Source organism: Caenorhabditis briggsae (genome assembly GCF_000004555.2).
Source record: "Caenorhabditis briggsae complete genome, chrV, whole genome shotgun sequence".
NCBI lineage: Eukaryota > Metazoa > Nematoda > Chromadorea > Rhabditida > Rhabditidae > Caenorhabditis > Caenorhabditis briggsae.
This window is the reverse complement of record NC_013488.2, coordinates 10,461,695-10,476,115: the sequence shown is the minus strand read 5'-3', so window position 1 is coordinate 10,476,115 and position 14,421 is coordinate 10,461,695. Positions and strand designations below refer to the sequence as shown.

Genomic DNA, 14,421 nt, shown 5'->3' with positions numbered 1-14,421 from the left:
GCTCGCAAACGGACAGGATACGGGGATCAATCCGAATAATAATAAAACGGTTCGCGTGCGGTCCGTATGCGGTTCCTATTTTAACCGCGCGCGAACGCGAAGCGTCCGTAACGGACCCGTTCGCATTTTACCTGTGTACTGGGTCCAAAATTAAAGTGCGAAACTTCAAATAACTCCTCATTAAACTTGCCAAATTCCGGAATAGGGACCAATCGTTCCATGAAATCGAGGGAAACAGAGAAAGAGCATTGCAATTTTAAAATAATTTTACAACTGATAAATTTCTTCCGACGTTTTCCGGTCAAGGGAAGAGGTAAACACAGTACTACAATTGTCCTAACAAAATTTCAAGAACCCACTGTTATCATCGAAACATCCGTCGGAAATACTTACTGTTTTTATAGAGAAACAAAATACAAACTGATGAACTTTTCATAAAATGTGACCCCCTTATCTGACTTCCAGGTTCTGTATAAACAACGGAAGGAAAACAATGAATAAAGCATATTTAAGTTCAGCAGGAAACACAAGAAATAAGAAATATAAAGCCCTAGCTATGATTATATTTTTATTCCATTGTGCTCTTGCCTATTTTGTGTACAGCTTTTGAGAATCTTGGTTTTCTATCACTGTGTTTTTTTTTCTTGAATGCTTCTTGAAATACTGTAAAACCTGCACTAGAAGGACCGGTTTTTCCATAGTTCCAAGGTACCCAAGGAGGGTTCTTCTTTTATAGGGACCCTTCAATTAGAGGGGGCCTTCTATTTTTCCAGCCATTTTCTCCGAAAATTTTCATATAAAAATAAGGAAAATTCTCGTTCAAAAACCATGAAAATCTATCAGTTTCACTGGAACTGAGCAAATATCTGATTGTGAGCAGGAAATAGTGTTTCAACAAATCTCTGTAAAAATATGGCATTTCTGAAAAATTTTCCACTGAAAACAAATGGAAATTTTAAGTTTCGAACGCAACAAGTTGTAACCCTTTTGGAAGGCCCTTCTAATAGAGGGATCCTTCTATCAAAGGAGAACTTCTAATACAGGTTTATCGGTAATATTCCTTCTCAAAGGTCGAAGGTTAGAATGAATAAAAAATTTGAAACATCAAACCATCTCAGTGCCTATTAGGAACACAAATGATGATTTTGGGAACAATGCGCCAAATTGTGAATCGAAATGTTTCTAATTCCGCCCTAATCCTGACAGTGATCTCTGTTCTCTGTCAAAGTTGCAAATTAGAATTAGAAGAATTATAGTCGATTTCAGATCAGTAAGATGATGTTCTGAAAAGTCAGCAAAAGCGGAAAAGCGTAACTCTGCGTATCACTTTCTCATTCTCTACATTCTGACGCAATCTCCGTCTCACTCCGTCACTTAATTAATCCGCCAAAAAAGAGTTACACTATTGCACTATCTTTTCTTTTTCTTTGGAAGGTGACAATTCAAAGTTCCTGAACCAATTTATCATGCGATGATATAAGACTCCATATAAAAGAGGGCTCCGATAGATAGTACAACATCGGCCAACTGGCACTCCTCGTCTTGTTATCTATTCTTCTTTAATTATAACAAATAGGTTATAAATTACATGTGACGTTTCTTTTTTTAGGAAACTTCTCTAGTTTAATTTTCAAAATCTTAGGAAGTTTAACCCTTCATTAGGAACCTTAGAAATCTTGAAATCATTTCACTTTTACATTCTGATCCAGTTTTTAAAAACGAAAAGAGCGAAATCCAACTTTCTAGTCCCATTCAATCCTGATCATAACAGTGCTGACAAACATAACTTCAAGTTTTCATCTTGTTTTTTTGACCGCCCATTTCTCTCAACTTGTACCCAATCAGCCCGAACATCAGACTGGCTGACTGTCAATATAAAAACGATATCTGATGGACGAGAACTAGAAAAAGTAGACAAAAACTTTACATTTACAAGTTCGAAACGCTCCTCCCGAACTATTTGAACATCCTTGCAATTTATTTTGGATGCGAGAAGATCCGTTCTCGTCAATTCCTTCCAGTTTCTTTTTGTCATCATCATTAAAACTTTCTTTTCGTATAAAACACAAGACCTGATGACGTTGATCCTCTGAAGATGCTTTTACTGTTTCAACGACAAAAAATTTGAAGAAGGTAATCAAGAGAAAAGGACAGTCCTTCTACCATGTCTTTCTTCTTCTTACCCATCTTCAGCTGATTACACACTTCAGAAAGAAAGTCGTTCAAAAAGGAAATTTACGAACTAAGATGGTCATTCAGCGTTTGGTTTTCTGGACCTAGACTATTTAGAAAGTATTATTTTTAAAATCAATTCTGTAATAAGGCTACTTTTGGGTTAAATATTTCAAATCAATTTAAAAGCTTTTGTCTAAATTTTTGTGGTCATTTGATACGAAACTTCTAGTCAAGTTGGGCAAAAAAGTACACGTGAGAGCGTCCGACGATCGTCAATCGTCCATGATTTACGATGCAAAATATCCTCTTCCATCGTCTACGTATCCTTTTCCTTTAGACCAGTCCTCTTTCTATCCGCGCCTATCATACCAACCTAATCAGTCGGCGTTTCTTTTTACACGTTCCTTTTGTTTGCATAAATAAAATATTCATTCTTCTTCTTTTTCCCTTTTTCTGTTACCATCATCGTTACCATGAACGTGCCAAAAAGAGAATGGCGGAAAACGATTGATGTATGTGGCGACGTCTTCCGTAGCATTCCCCATTTTTTGCTATTCTCTTATTCTTTTTTTCCTTATTTCCTTTATTTTTCCCCCTCATGAGTGGGATAAGATGAAGAAGTCTATCCATTCGGTCTGAGATTGATTTCCTTTCCCTCCTCCCTTTCTTATTTTTTTAGATGACGTGCCCCGCCTCTCCATCTCGTCATTCTTTTTTCACTGAAACTCTTACTCAGTGGTATCTAAGACATATTCGGTTTCATCCGGCATTTATTCTTGGGGCTCCCTCCTCCACCTTTCTTCCCACCAGATTCTTCTCTCGCCTACGCTTTCTCTCATTCTCACCTTCCATATTTTCCAGGTTTCTTTCTTCTTCATCTTTCGAAGTTTTTCACAAAAATGTCCCGTATCGAGAACGAGAGTGGATTTTTGTCTTCTGATGCCGCCAGTGTTGGATCTGAGGATGACTTGAAGGTGGACTTGAAGTCTGATGTCAAGAAGACAAACGGAGTGAATCCCAAGGAAGATCATCTGAAGTCAATGCGCAATGCTTATGAGAGCATTATTCAACATGTCGGTGAGTTCTCTACATGACTTTTATGAAAAATTTCTGAAATTTTTGATTTCGGAAAAGATTAGTCGATCATTGATACAAAAAATCTGATTATCAGTACGACGTAGTTTCTAGTTTCTAATTCCAGCTCAATTTTTAGAACAATTTTTTAAGATCATTAGTACAACTGATAACTCTTTAAATTCCCGCAAGTTTTTGTTTACACTTCGTAATTTAGAAATAATGACTCACTATCAGAGGTCAATATTTATGGGTAACTTTTGACTTACGAACTAAAGAAACACAGATTCCCTTATGACAAAATGTTATCATGAGAAGGGGTCTAATCAAAACATCACTTCCTGTCTCTCACAGAATTCGGTATGACTGAATGACTCGAGGAATGGCACACATTTCTGAAAACAACCTAGAATTCAATGATTAAATTATGGGGACACATTCCCACGCAGTCTGATTATTTCACGAATTCTTTTCAGGAGAAGACATTCACCGACAAGGACTCTTGAAGACTCCAGAGCGTGCTGCCAAAGCCATGATGGCGTTCACCAAGGGATACGACGACCAACTCGATGGTGAGTTGACACATCACCTGGATCATCTGGAGGAGTTAATCAGTTTCTATTTCCAGAACTTCTCAATGAGGCTGTCTTCGATGAGGATCACGATGAGATGGTTATTGTGAAAGACATTGAAATGTTCTCTCTTTGCGAACATCATCTGGTTCCATTCATGGGAAAGGTTCACATTGGATACATTCCAAATAAAAAAGTTCTTGGACTCTCAAAACTCGCTAGAATCGTTGAAATGTTCAGCAGACGACTTCAAGGTGTAACTGAATATTTTATTCAAGTTTTAAAAATTAAATTTCCAGTACAAGAACGTTTGACCAAACAAATTGCCACTGCCATGGTTCAAGCAGTTCAACCATCCGGAGTAGCTGTCGTTATTGAGGCTTCCCATATGTGTATGGTGATGCGTGGAGTCCAAAAGATCAATGCATCGACCACGACTTCTTGCATGTTGGGAGTGTTCCGTGATGATCCAAAGACCCGTGAGGAGTTCCTCAACCTCATCAACAAGCGATAAACGCCTTTTCATTTTTCGTCAATACTAACTTTTCATGTCAAAACTACTAACTACTGCTTCTGCTTTGTCTCACTACTAAAACCATAAACCATGTTTTTTCATTCGGCTACCGCATTATTGTCGTTTGTACATGCAATAAATTACTTAAATTACAACCAGGATTCAAAGAGCAAACAAAGTGACAAAATATGATATAAAGCTCGCCCGGATAGGGTAGCACAATTAGCAATTAGAGGGGGGAATGGAGGACCAGTTTAGGGAGGGAAATGGTACAGAAGAAGCGTGAAATGAAACAACACCGTAATCAAGCAATATCACAATCCTATTAAAAAGGCACCATGAAGAACTAAAAAAAAGAATAATTACAAAATCAACACCTAGTCAAACATTATATCGTTGAGAGACTCCAACTCCAAATTCCGACAACTTTCCATATTTTTCACATTTTGCTGGTAATACATGTAGTCTTGAGTGACATATCTGAAAGTGAAACAATGAGATGGGTTTAAAAAACAGTTTCAGAACATACCCGTATTTTAGAGTGTCATGTGGTCGAATACCCATTCCAGTTACATGTTCTCGTAAGTTGGCTTTGAAGTTTTCATGTACCTGACGGAATAGAGACTCAATCTGGTCTCGCGGCATAATTCCCGTCAAGCCATTGTGAAATTTCAGCATGTGACGACAAATCTGTTGAAATTCGGGAGACGGAATATTCCCCTTCACATCCCACATTCCTAGGCAATTTGTCGTATAATGAGCAATCACACTGATCAGTTTTATTGCAATCTCGTTGACATGATCTCGATATTCACTCTCCACTCCTTTAAAATAACGAAGAAGACTCTTTCTGTCATCCGGAAGAACTCTATCCATTTCATCATGAACCATAGGGATGAAACGGCAAACTAATTCGAGCGAACGACCGGCGAGAGCTGAAACCGATCACTTTGAGCAACTTAGGTTTACAAAAATAGTACCTAGATTTCGAACGGAAATCGTCTTCAAGCCAACGAGTTGAAGAGCGCCAGCGCCCAATATCAACTGACAACAACGACTGTTGAAAGTTTTGAGTAACTCTATAACTCTTGAATTCCAATCTTGCGCAAATGTAGGCATCTTAGATATTGCTTCACAGTAATCAGCGAGAATTTGAATCATTGTAATAGATGATCTAAAAATACGAATTGTACGAAAAATGAAACTATTATTAAAAAACTAACCCAACAACAACAAAACTTTCTTCATCAACAATGATTCCAGTTTGGTTTGAAACAGAGGTTCCCGAATCGATTGTTGCGCTGCTTCCAGTTCTTTTGAATGGCTTTTTCGTTGGCCCGTCATCGATCCGTTTCGAACTTCTCAACATTCCAGTTTCGATAGCTTGATCTACCATGTTTTGATCGATAATAGACACATCCGTAGCTTTCCACAGCTCCGTATCGAGCATGTTTCCGATACGCATCTTACGTGCCGCATGGAATTTCTCAATGTAATCCATCGACAGTTTGTTGATGGCTCTTCCGAGACCACCCGCTTTCTGATTCTGGGTGGAATACCACCCTTCCTCTTCGCATTGCGATTGATATTCTTTGACGATTGCAATACATTCAGAAAGTTGAGTTGGTGTTGTTGCCTCGGTTACTGAAGCATTCTTAGCTCGTGCTATCAGAAGACGTGATATTCTTTGTTGTGCACATTGATGCCCGAATTCTGCTATCAGAGGAAGAACTCGTTTCAGGAAAGCCTCAGATCTGACTTCAATGGATAGAAGTGTTGTGGCAGTTGCATTAGAATTCACTGCTGATCCAGAAACAAAACCTCCAGAACTGGTAGACTTCGAAAAGGATCCCGTTTCATCGTCAGAATCAGATTCATTGAGCTTTGCTTCTTCCAATCGTTCAATAATAATATCTTCGGATCCATGACGATTTGAGGGGTGCGCTCGTTGTGCAGTTTCCAGTAAAATATCTTGTAGTGCTTCAAGTCGTTTACAGAAAAAGTACTCTTCGTCCATCACAGCTCGAACAGTTTTTAGAAAATCTGCATGCTTCATTCTTCGAACAGGCTCTCCTAGTTGGGTGAGACTTGGATCGAAATCGCTTAAATCAACTCCACTATTCAGAATTTGACTCTTGATGACGTGTCTCATTACACTTTTCACACCTTCTATAATCTCCTCTCGCAAAACCGAAATGAAGGTATATTTTCGCATTCTCATCAAACCGAGAAGTACGGCTGAGAGCTCTCCTTCTGCCTGAATTAGTGTTCCTGCTTCTGGCTTCACTCCAAATTCTTTCTGAATTAAAGAAGTAAAATCTTCGTTCATCATTCTTCCGATGACACTATACAGCTCTCTGAGTTGAGATGAAAGATGTCGGAAGCACGTCACTCCGTTCAGTTCTTTTGAAAGAACATCCAAACTCGTTTCGATGCATTCGATTGCTTTCGGATAATCCCCTTGTGACAACATCATCTGGACTGTGGATTGTGCTTCTCGCAGGCATGCAATATCGTTTAACTTGGCCAATAAATGCTTTTTCTGTTCGTATTTTTGGTGAACTTCAATGATTTTCTTTGTTTGGTCGCATACTAGTTCATCGACATGTTTCAAGTTCTTCCTTACAACCATCACACATTGCAACGCATTCGCTAGTTGTTCCTGGAGGCCACTGTACGATCGAACCACTTGCCAGAAGTCATCAGTTTTGGCAACAAGTTTTCCAGCTAGTCTTCCGTCAACAACATCATGCATCATTTCGAGACGGTTTTGAAGTGCTTCGTAGTCACGAAACTCGCCTGGTTTCTGGAAAATCAGATGATAATTGACTGTAAATACAAGGAAGTACCGTACTTTGTTTATGGCAACTTCCAACGGTGTCGCAGGTATCACATTTTTACCGGATAATGTCTGCTTCAACGCGTCCAGATTTTCATTGGCAGGAACTGTGAAAACAGCTGAGAATGTTGAACTGTCTCCAAGTGTGAATCGTGGATCGATGAAGACCTGAAAAATAGTTCTTCAATTCTTTTGCACTTCTATCTCCCTCATTTTCCATCTCAATGATCATTTGGCTCTCCCGGCCGTTCCATGAGCTTTGAGTCTCCTTTTCACGGGGATGGAAAAAGAAAGAAAAGGAGAAGACAGCTGTTTCTCCTCCACCCTCACTTGATGCGAAAACGAAAAAGATGACAAACATCAAAGAAACTAGCTGATAATAGCGAAAGAACAGCTGACCGAACACAGAGGATGGATACGTCTAGGCTCATATTTCGTAATTTTGAATGGATTGTGAAGTTAATCGTTATTGACGAGGAACTCTAGGAGGTGGATGCAAGTGATCGGCAAAACTTGAAATATAGGATTTAAAAGATTATTACAAAATTGAGTTTCGCTATCATTGATAGCCTATTAAAAACAGAGATAACTGGAAACTCTACTGGATTACAAAGAATTGCCTTCAGAAGTTGCTCAATAGCAAAAGGCAAGGGATGCCCGTGAGGTTGACTGACTGAAAACGTAGCACATCAAAAGTTAATTTCCAGAGCAAATGGAATTGTCTCCTGTTCTCAGATTTTCAGCTTCTACAGTGAAAACATATCAAAACTCCCTAACCCAGTATTTTCATCTGATTCTTCTTGATCTTCCGATCTTCCTCCCACATCTTGTTAACACTCCCGTTGGTCAGCCAGATGTGTCCACTTGTGCCAACAAGACGTCGTCAATTTGTCACTCAGTACCTACACCTGATCACAACGAGATAAAAACACGAAACATCCCGATCAACGAGTGATTTAGATACCCTCCAGCTCCGTTTCTCTTCATCCTCTGAGTCTCGTCATTCCGGCTGTTCGCCCGGTCCGTCGTAAAGCGATAGCAAAAAGAAAAAGTATCACAGAAACAACTGCGACTCTTCAGCTCAGTTCTAAACACTTTGCTAAAGTAATTTGAAGTCTCGAGAACCTGTTTTCAATATCTAATTACTGAATGTGAGAAACTAATTATCGAAATTCTTCGAGAATTCTATTCTTATTATTTGACTAAAACTTTTCAATTATGCGAGAAGAAGGTGGAGGAATACCAGACAAACCAATATTTTCAAAACACCTTCACTTTCTGAACGCCTACTAGGAAACGAATATTCACTGTCATCATGATTATGGCAATTGGACAAACGATCTATGAAGATGAGAAAGCACATCAAGAAGAGCAACGGAGACGAAGGAGATTGATACGGTAAGTCGAGCTTATTTTGTTTTGTAGGCCCGGGAGGGCTCATTTTCGGTTTCTATTACTGGGTCTTACCGTTGGTAAATCTTCAGCATCTTGTCGTTCATTTCCAGACTCTGTGCCTTCAGTATGACTCAGTCGCAATGCTCTTTTCACTGCTTGATATCTTTTGTAAGACTGTAAAAAATCCAATATTAAAACTGAAATTCTTACAATTCCCTCACCTCCCCAGCAGCCTGACAATAACTATCGAAAGATGCATCAGCCATTTTCGCTAGTCGTTTTGATGTTGGTACTGGTTGTGTTGGTACAAAAGTATCTCCCCAGTGACGAGTGAAGAATGTTGATAGGTCATTCCGGGAACGTGATGGATCGGCAAGCACTGCGGACAAATTTTGTGTGAAACTGTAAAAAACGTGGAATGAGATACTTTAAACACCATGCTTGCCCTTTGAGCTCAATTATCTCGGTTCCTATGAAAAATATCTGAAAATAGTCAACTACCAAAATTTTTTTCATAATATCCCCAACATTTTATCAGTTGACACATTTTTGATATATCTTATAGAAATTAGGATAATATAGCTCGAAGTGCAAGTATAGGGTGGCCTCCCGATATTTTGTTTGTATTTTAATGGAATTACAGAACTAGATACTGTAGACTCACTTAAACCGGACGAAACTTTCATACCTTTGAGACGAAATTTTCGATTAGAACCTAATGTTTACGTTGAATCTATGTGACGAGAAATACCCTTCATTTCCATCCCCCATTTCGAGTGTCGTCAAATCCCGTTCGCTTCACATGTTCTATTTCCCCCCACATCTTCAAAGTGGTTGACTGTGTTGCCTACCATAAATTTCTGTGTGGTTGATATCAAATCCAAACCAAAGGTCATCCGAATCTTTCTTTCCCCACCGTTTTTTTAACTGAAGATTGTCCACCGGTCCGTCCCCATCACAATAATTTCTCATTTTCTACAATCACTGATAACGATAGAGACAGATACTTCGATGCGGCAGAAGAAGAAGAGAAGAGGAGACGTTGATAAACTACTGCCACTGGTCAGATTGAAATTACTGTTTTTGGGAGTTATCAGAAAAAGATAGACTGGGTTGCGGAGGGGAAAGGAAAAAATAGGTTACACTTGATTCAGCCATTTTTTGAAATTCAATCAAGTGACCTAATAGAGTGGAACCACAAAACAAGAACATAATGGGTAATTTTAAAAGAAAGTCTTGAAACACTGGAGTTTGATATTTGGAAAAGACCCTTTATCATTGAAGAGGAACAGAAAGATGATTGAAAACCTATAAAGATATCAAACTGATAAAAGTGACACTGAAAGATTGCATCTTTCATCTGTAACTCTTAACTAACAGTTTGCATTACAGAACTAGGTTTCCGAAATGATCGAATCCTAAAGTAATTCGTGATCACAAGGCATAACTTTTAATTACAGTAATGAATGAGGTCTGAAGAAAACTTTCGCTACGTTTACTTCATGAGTCCCTCATTCCGATCGATTCGATGAAGTCATTATGACGTGGCAGTTCCAGGCACCTCATGTTTGATTGCAAAAAATTAGGGATAGAAGAAGAATTTTTAAGTACCTAATTCGTTGTTATGGTCTGGAGTACAGTTACGTAAGATGACTCAGTTCCGTGTATTGGAATATCCAGAATACAAACTTCGACGATGGCTCCACTTTCTAAAACAATGAAGACCTTCCCGATCTTTACCAACAAACCCTATATTTTATCTCATTTTTCCAAAATTCAGGTACATTCTTCGATAAAGTAACGTCAATTTTTGTTGATATCAGGTCTACTTTTTTCGCAATTTCATTTTCTTCCGTCTGTTGAAAATCAGGTTTTCGTTCCCCAATCAGGTGTACCGGTCAAATCACTGTTATATTTTTGGAGAACTTTTTCGACATTTTCTAATTCTGCTTTATGTTTCAAAGTTCTCCTGAAACAACATTAGGAATGTTTCTTTGGTTTAACAGCTATTTGACCGTCAGGAAAAAAATCAGATATCGTCTGATTAGGAGAAGAGGAAACCGACGATGAAGGTGGAGAAGAAGGCGTGACCATCATCTAACTTTGACCCTCCTACTCCTTCTTTTTCATCGTTTTCCCATCCTTCTCGACGCTCTCAAAACCAATAATTCGAATTACTATTTTGACCGTCATTCTCTACCGTTTTCCGTCTCTTCTTAAGTCAACCCAATCAGTTGAGAGGAAGAGTTAACTGTCCTCATTTAGCTGGAACTATCCACTCTGTTCTAGACGTACTTTTCTAATAAACACTTTAAAGATCCTTAATTAGACATATGTTTTCACTCCCGACACAAATATTTTTCTAAAGCATTTTGAAAACATTTTTACCAGTACCAGTAGTAGTTTACCAGTAGTAGTGTGTTTTCAGAATGGGAGCAAAGGTAAAAGACCAGACATCCGTCGAGATGCACGATGTCAATGAGCCACGACATGCTCATCCAGAAGATGACAAGCCGTCGTCATGGAAAGATGCGTTGTTCGGAAGACGTGCAAGGAAGTACGCATTCATCTTTATCGTCGCTTTCTTGGCTGTTCTTACTGTTAAAGACGTCTTCGACCTGGTAAGTAATTACCTCTCATTATCACATTAGGATCCCCTCTCTGTTCTGTTTTTTTTTTCAATCGCAAACTTTAGTTTTCACTTTCAATTACAGTTCGAGGAATACTTTGAGTATCCAAAGGAATCAGACATCAACATTGTGTTCAACGAGTCTATGACCATGCCAAATGTCACTTTCTGCATGTCTCGAGCGCAAGCTTGGTCTCATTTCAAACTGAATCTCAGTGCTCCAGCTGACGAGTGGGACGCCGTTGTTGATGAAAGTCTTGCCAATATGACTGACCATGATGCCTTCATGAAGCAACCATGGGACTATCGACTTGTAATGGAAGCATACGATATGATAGCAACATACAGCAGTTTGGAGAGAGAAACCACTGCTCATGGATCAGCTCGTTCGATTCATGTGTTCAAGAACTCTCCGAGACTCGCAGCAAAGAGAAAGACATTCAAGAAATGGAGAGATATTCTTGACTCCCGTCGTATCACTTTCGATGAATTCACACAGAAAACTGGTATTGAAGTTCTCCGTCGTTCCATGCAAAGATTCAGAAGAAGAACATTCGATGACGACGATACTGTCATCAAGACGAAGCTCAGAATCTCATGGATTTCACAGATGCAAATTTGCTACCAACCAGAATTTGACAAAGATAACTTCAAAACCATCGATGATCAAGGAGTATTCTTTGACATGTTGCTATCCCACAATGCAGAGAACACAGAAGGACAAAAGATCGACTGCATGTCTGTTGATTTCCACGGAAGACCATCTTCATTGAACAGATTCATGGAAGGAAAGGGACGGTCTAGAGATGGATTCATTGATGAGGTAATGAACCCAAAATTTAATCCATTTTAAAATCTTTAATTTCAGCTCTGTTTGGGACAACGTCACGAAGTTACCGCTCATGTGACTGCACTCTATCAGATGTTAGAGAACGACGAGGAAGGAACAAGATGTCGTGATGTCGAAGATGGAGAGGATAGTGAATTCAATTGCCGATCCAGATGCCGTATGGAGATGATTCGAGACGCATGCCACTGTACACCACTTTCATTGAGTTACTTGGCCAAGAAAGAGGATATGGAGATCTTCCCTCTCTGTGACTACACACAATGCACAGTCGAGTATGTTTGACGACTTTCAGGCATATTCCACAAATATAATCATTTCAGTGTTCAAAAAGGCAACTATTCCGACACAGAATGCGCTAACAAGTGCTTCCCCGATTGCCGTCAAATCAGATTCGAAGTTGATCACTCTGTGAAGGGACGTATGCTTCGTCCAGACTTGACACTTGTCGAGCTTTCATGGGGACCATTCGAGTATTTGACTATGGAACAACAATGGAAATACACTCCAACCACTTTCATTGCCGCTCTGGGAGGATCCATTGGAATGTGGCTAGGACTTTCGATTCTTTCTCTTATTCAGGTATAAAAAAATTGAATGCCGAACTAATTCTCGAGTTTCAGCTAGTCACATACTCCTACACATATTTCACTAAGAAGATTGTGAACGAAAAGATCCTCAAAAAGGGAAATACGTTCGACAGAAGGGTGAGTTAGTGAGAGATTTTAGAGAATCAAAACACAGTGTTTGAGAAATATTTTTAGGATTTAAATTATAAATAAAAGTTCTCTGTAAGTTGAACATTTGCCTTCTATCTATTTTTTCTCAATCACAAAAAAATTTCAAAAACCGCATTCACTGTTTTGAATTCACTGGGGCATGATATCAAATTATTTTAAAACACAAATCACATATTTCACTTCACTATATGCACAGGATGGAGAAGATGAGGATGGTGACTTCACAATCGACAACGGAACCGAGAGAAAGAAGATGTCACTGGCGGAAAATCCATTCGCCGAGTTCTTCCCTGGAGGATCTCCCGAACAGCCCAAGAAGGGTGGATCTAAGCCAAACTCACGTCAAGCATCGCTCGATAAGGCAAGCGCACCCACATGAGCCACTTGTTCATTTCTATCCTATTTTCTACTTGCAAATTTTAAAACTGTGATACTTTTCAGGAAGGTGGAAACTCCCAAGGATACAGTGCAAATCCCAAAGGCACCCGATCCTAATCAGCAGTCTCGTTAGATTCAAACCCATCCCAGTTACCGGTTATCTACTTCATAATATTAGTTGCTCTTCTTCTCAGGTTGTTAATCATTTTCTCCCCCATCCCTCTCACTTTGTTTTCTGTTTTCCATTCCCCCATTAATAATCGAAACCTGTGATCACAATAGCTTTCTACTTAAATACCCATCCCCATTCGAAACGAAATAAAACGAAATTTACCTATGAAGTGTGAATTTTTTTTTTTCAATCGTCGGAGTATCTCGGTCGCTTGTCAATCGGATACTTCGCAAACTCGCTGCTTCTTCGTTATCCTCTGTGAAACAAGATGTTGAACGCGAGTAAGGAACTGATTGTGAAGTATGGCATCGTCGAATATGAGCTTCGAAATCAACATCACATACACCTTCTAATGGCAGTTTCTGACATACTCCGTGTTCTCCGTACCTGTAATTACAAAATAGAAATGAGGAATTCATTTGATCCGGAAAATAACTGACCTGCAGAGAAAGCTCCCACCCTCTTGTGTTGTATGATCTTGCCGAATATGACGTGCTAATTCTGATGATGATAGAAATTCAATTGTAGGTTCACAATAGTCACAGATTCTCGGGTATCCGTTCTCCAATTGGGTTTTCAGTGATGCACGTGACGAACTGGCAGATATGAGACCCACTGTTCGCTCTTCCATCGCTTTCATCTATGAATCATCTCTGAAAGCCAATACACATTTTTATTGAAATGCACCATAAGCGACAGCACGGCTATATGTAGATTTTGACATAATATGGAAATATTGAAAACTGTGATTAACAGTTTTTCTAGGCTAAATCGATATTGAAAAAATAAACGAAGAACACATTCAGAATCTTTATTATCGGCACCGAAAAAAGAGATGGAGAGAATTGAAATGGTACTTGAGCAGCACTTGGTGCGAAATAATGGAGCGAATAGAATGAGAAAGGTTCAGAGACGACGGCTAAAATTTTCACACACATTCGCAACTAGAACTGCTAAAAGGGAAAGAAAGAATAGAACTTTTTAAAACGGAAACGGGAATTCTATCAATACCTGTGGGAGTGTTTTATATCTATTCCCTACTGTAACTCGCTACGGTTTTAACGGTAAACAGCACCAAAATTTGAT

General features: G+C 39.1%; 3 protein-coding genes across 3 annotated transcripts; 2 read left to right on the top strand and 1 right to left on the bottom strand.

Annotated features, from left to right (window-relative positions):
• Window positions 1–3,074: 3,074 nt before the first annotated feature.
• Cbr-cat-4 lies at window positions 3,075–4,335 on the top strand (the record flags this gene model as incomplete). Its single annotated transcript, XM_002637094.1, has 4 exons — window positions 3,075–3,252; window positions 3,726–3,821; window positions 3,878–4,075; window positions 4,121–4,335. The coding sequence occupies 4 exons, from the start codon at window positions 3,075–3,077 to the stop codon at window positions 4,333–4,335; spliced, it is 687 nt and encodes a 228-aa protein (XP_002637140.1).
• Window positions 4,336–4,712: 377 nt separating this feature from the next.
• Window positions 4,713–13,975, bottom strand: Cbr-vps-54 (the record flags this gene model as incomplete). Its single annotated transcript, XM_002637095.1, has 9 exons — window positions 4,713–4,815; window positions 4,865–5,270; window positions 5,295–5,509; window positions 5,559–7,141; window positions 7,190–7,342; window positions 8,642–8,743; window positions 8,791–8,971; window positions 13,498–13,722; window positions 13,776–13,975. The coding sequence occupies 9 exons, from the start codon at window positions 13,973–13,975 to the stop codon at window positions 4,713–4,715; spliced, it is 3,168 nt and encodes a 1,055-aa protein (XP_002637141.1).
• Window positions 10,999–13,280, top strand: CBG09644 (the record flags this gene model as incomplete). Its single annotated transcript, XM_002637096.2, has 7 exons — window positions 10,999–11,190; window positions 11,284–12,021; window positions 12,067–12,320; window positions 12,369–12,627; window positions 12,669–12,752; window positions 12,982–13,146; window positions 13,227–13,280. The coding sequence occupies 7 exons, from the start codon at window positions 10,999–11,001 to the stop codon at window positions 13,278–13,280; spliced, it is 1,746 nt and encodes a 581-aa protein (XP_002637142.2).
• Window positions 13,976–14,421: the final 446 nt, after the last annotated feature.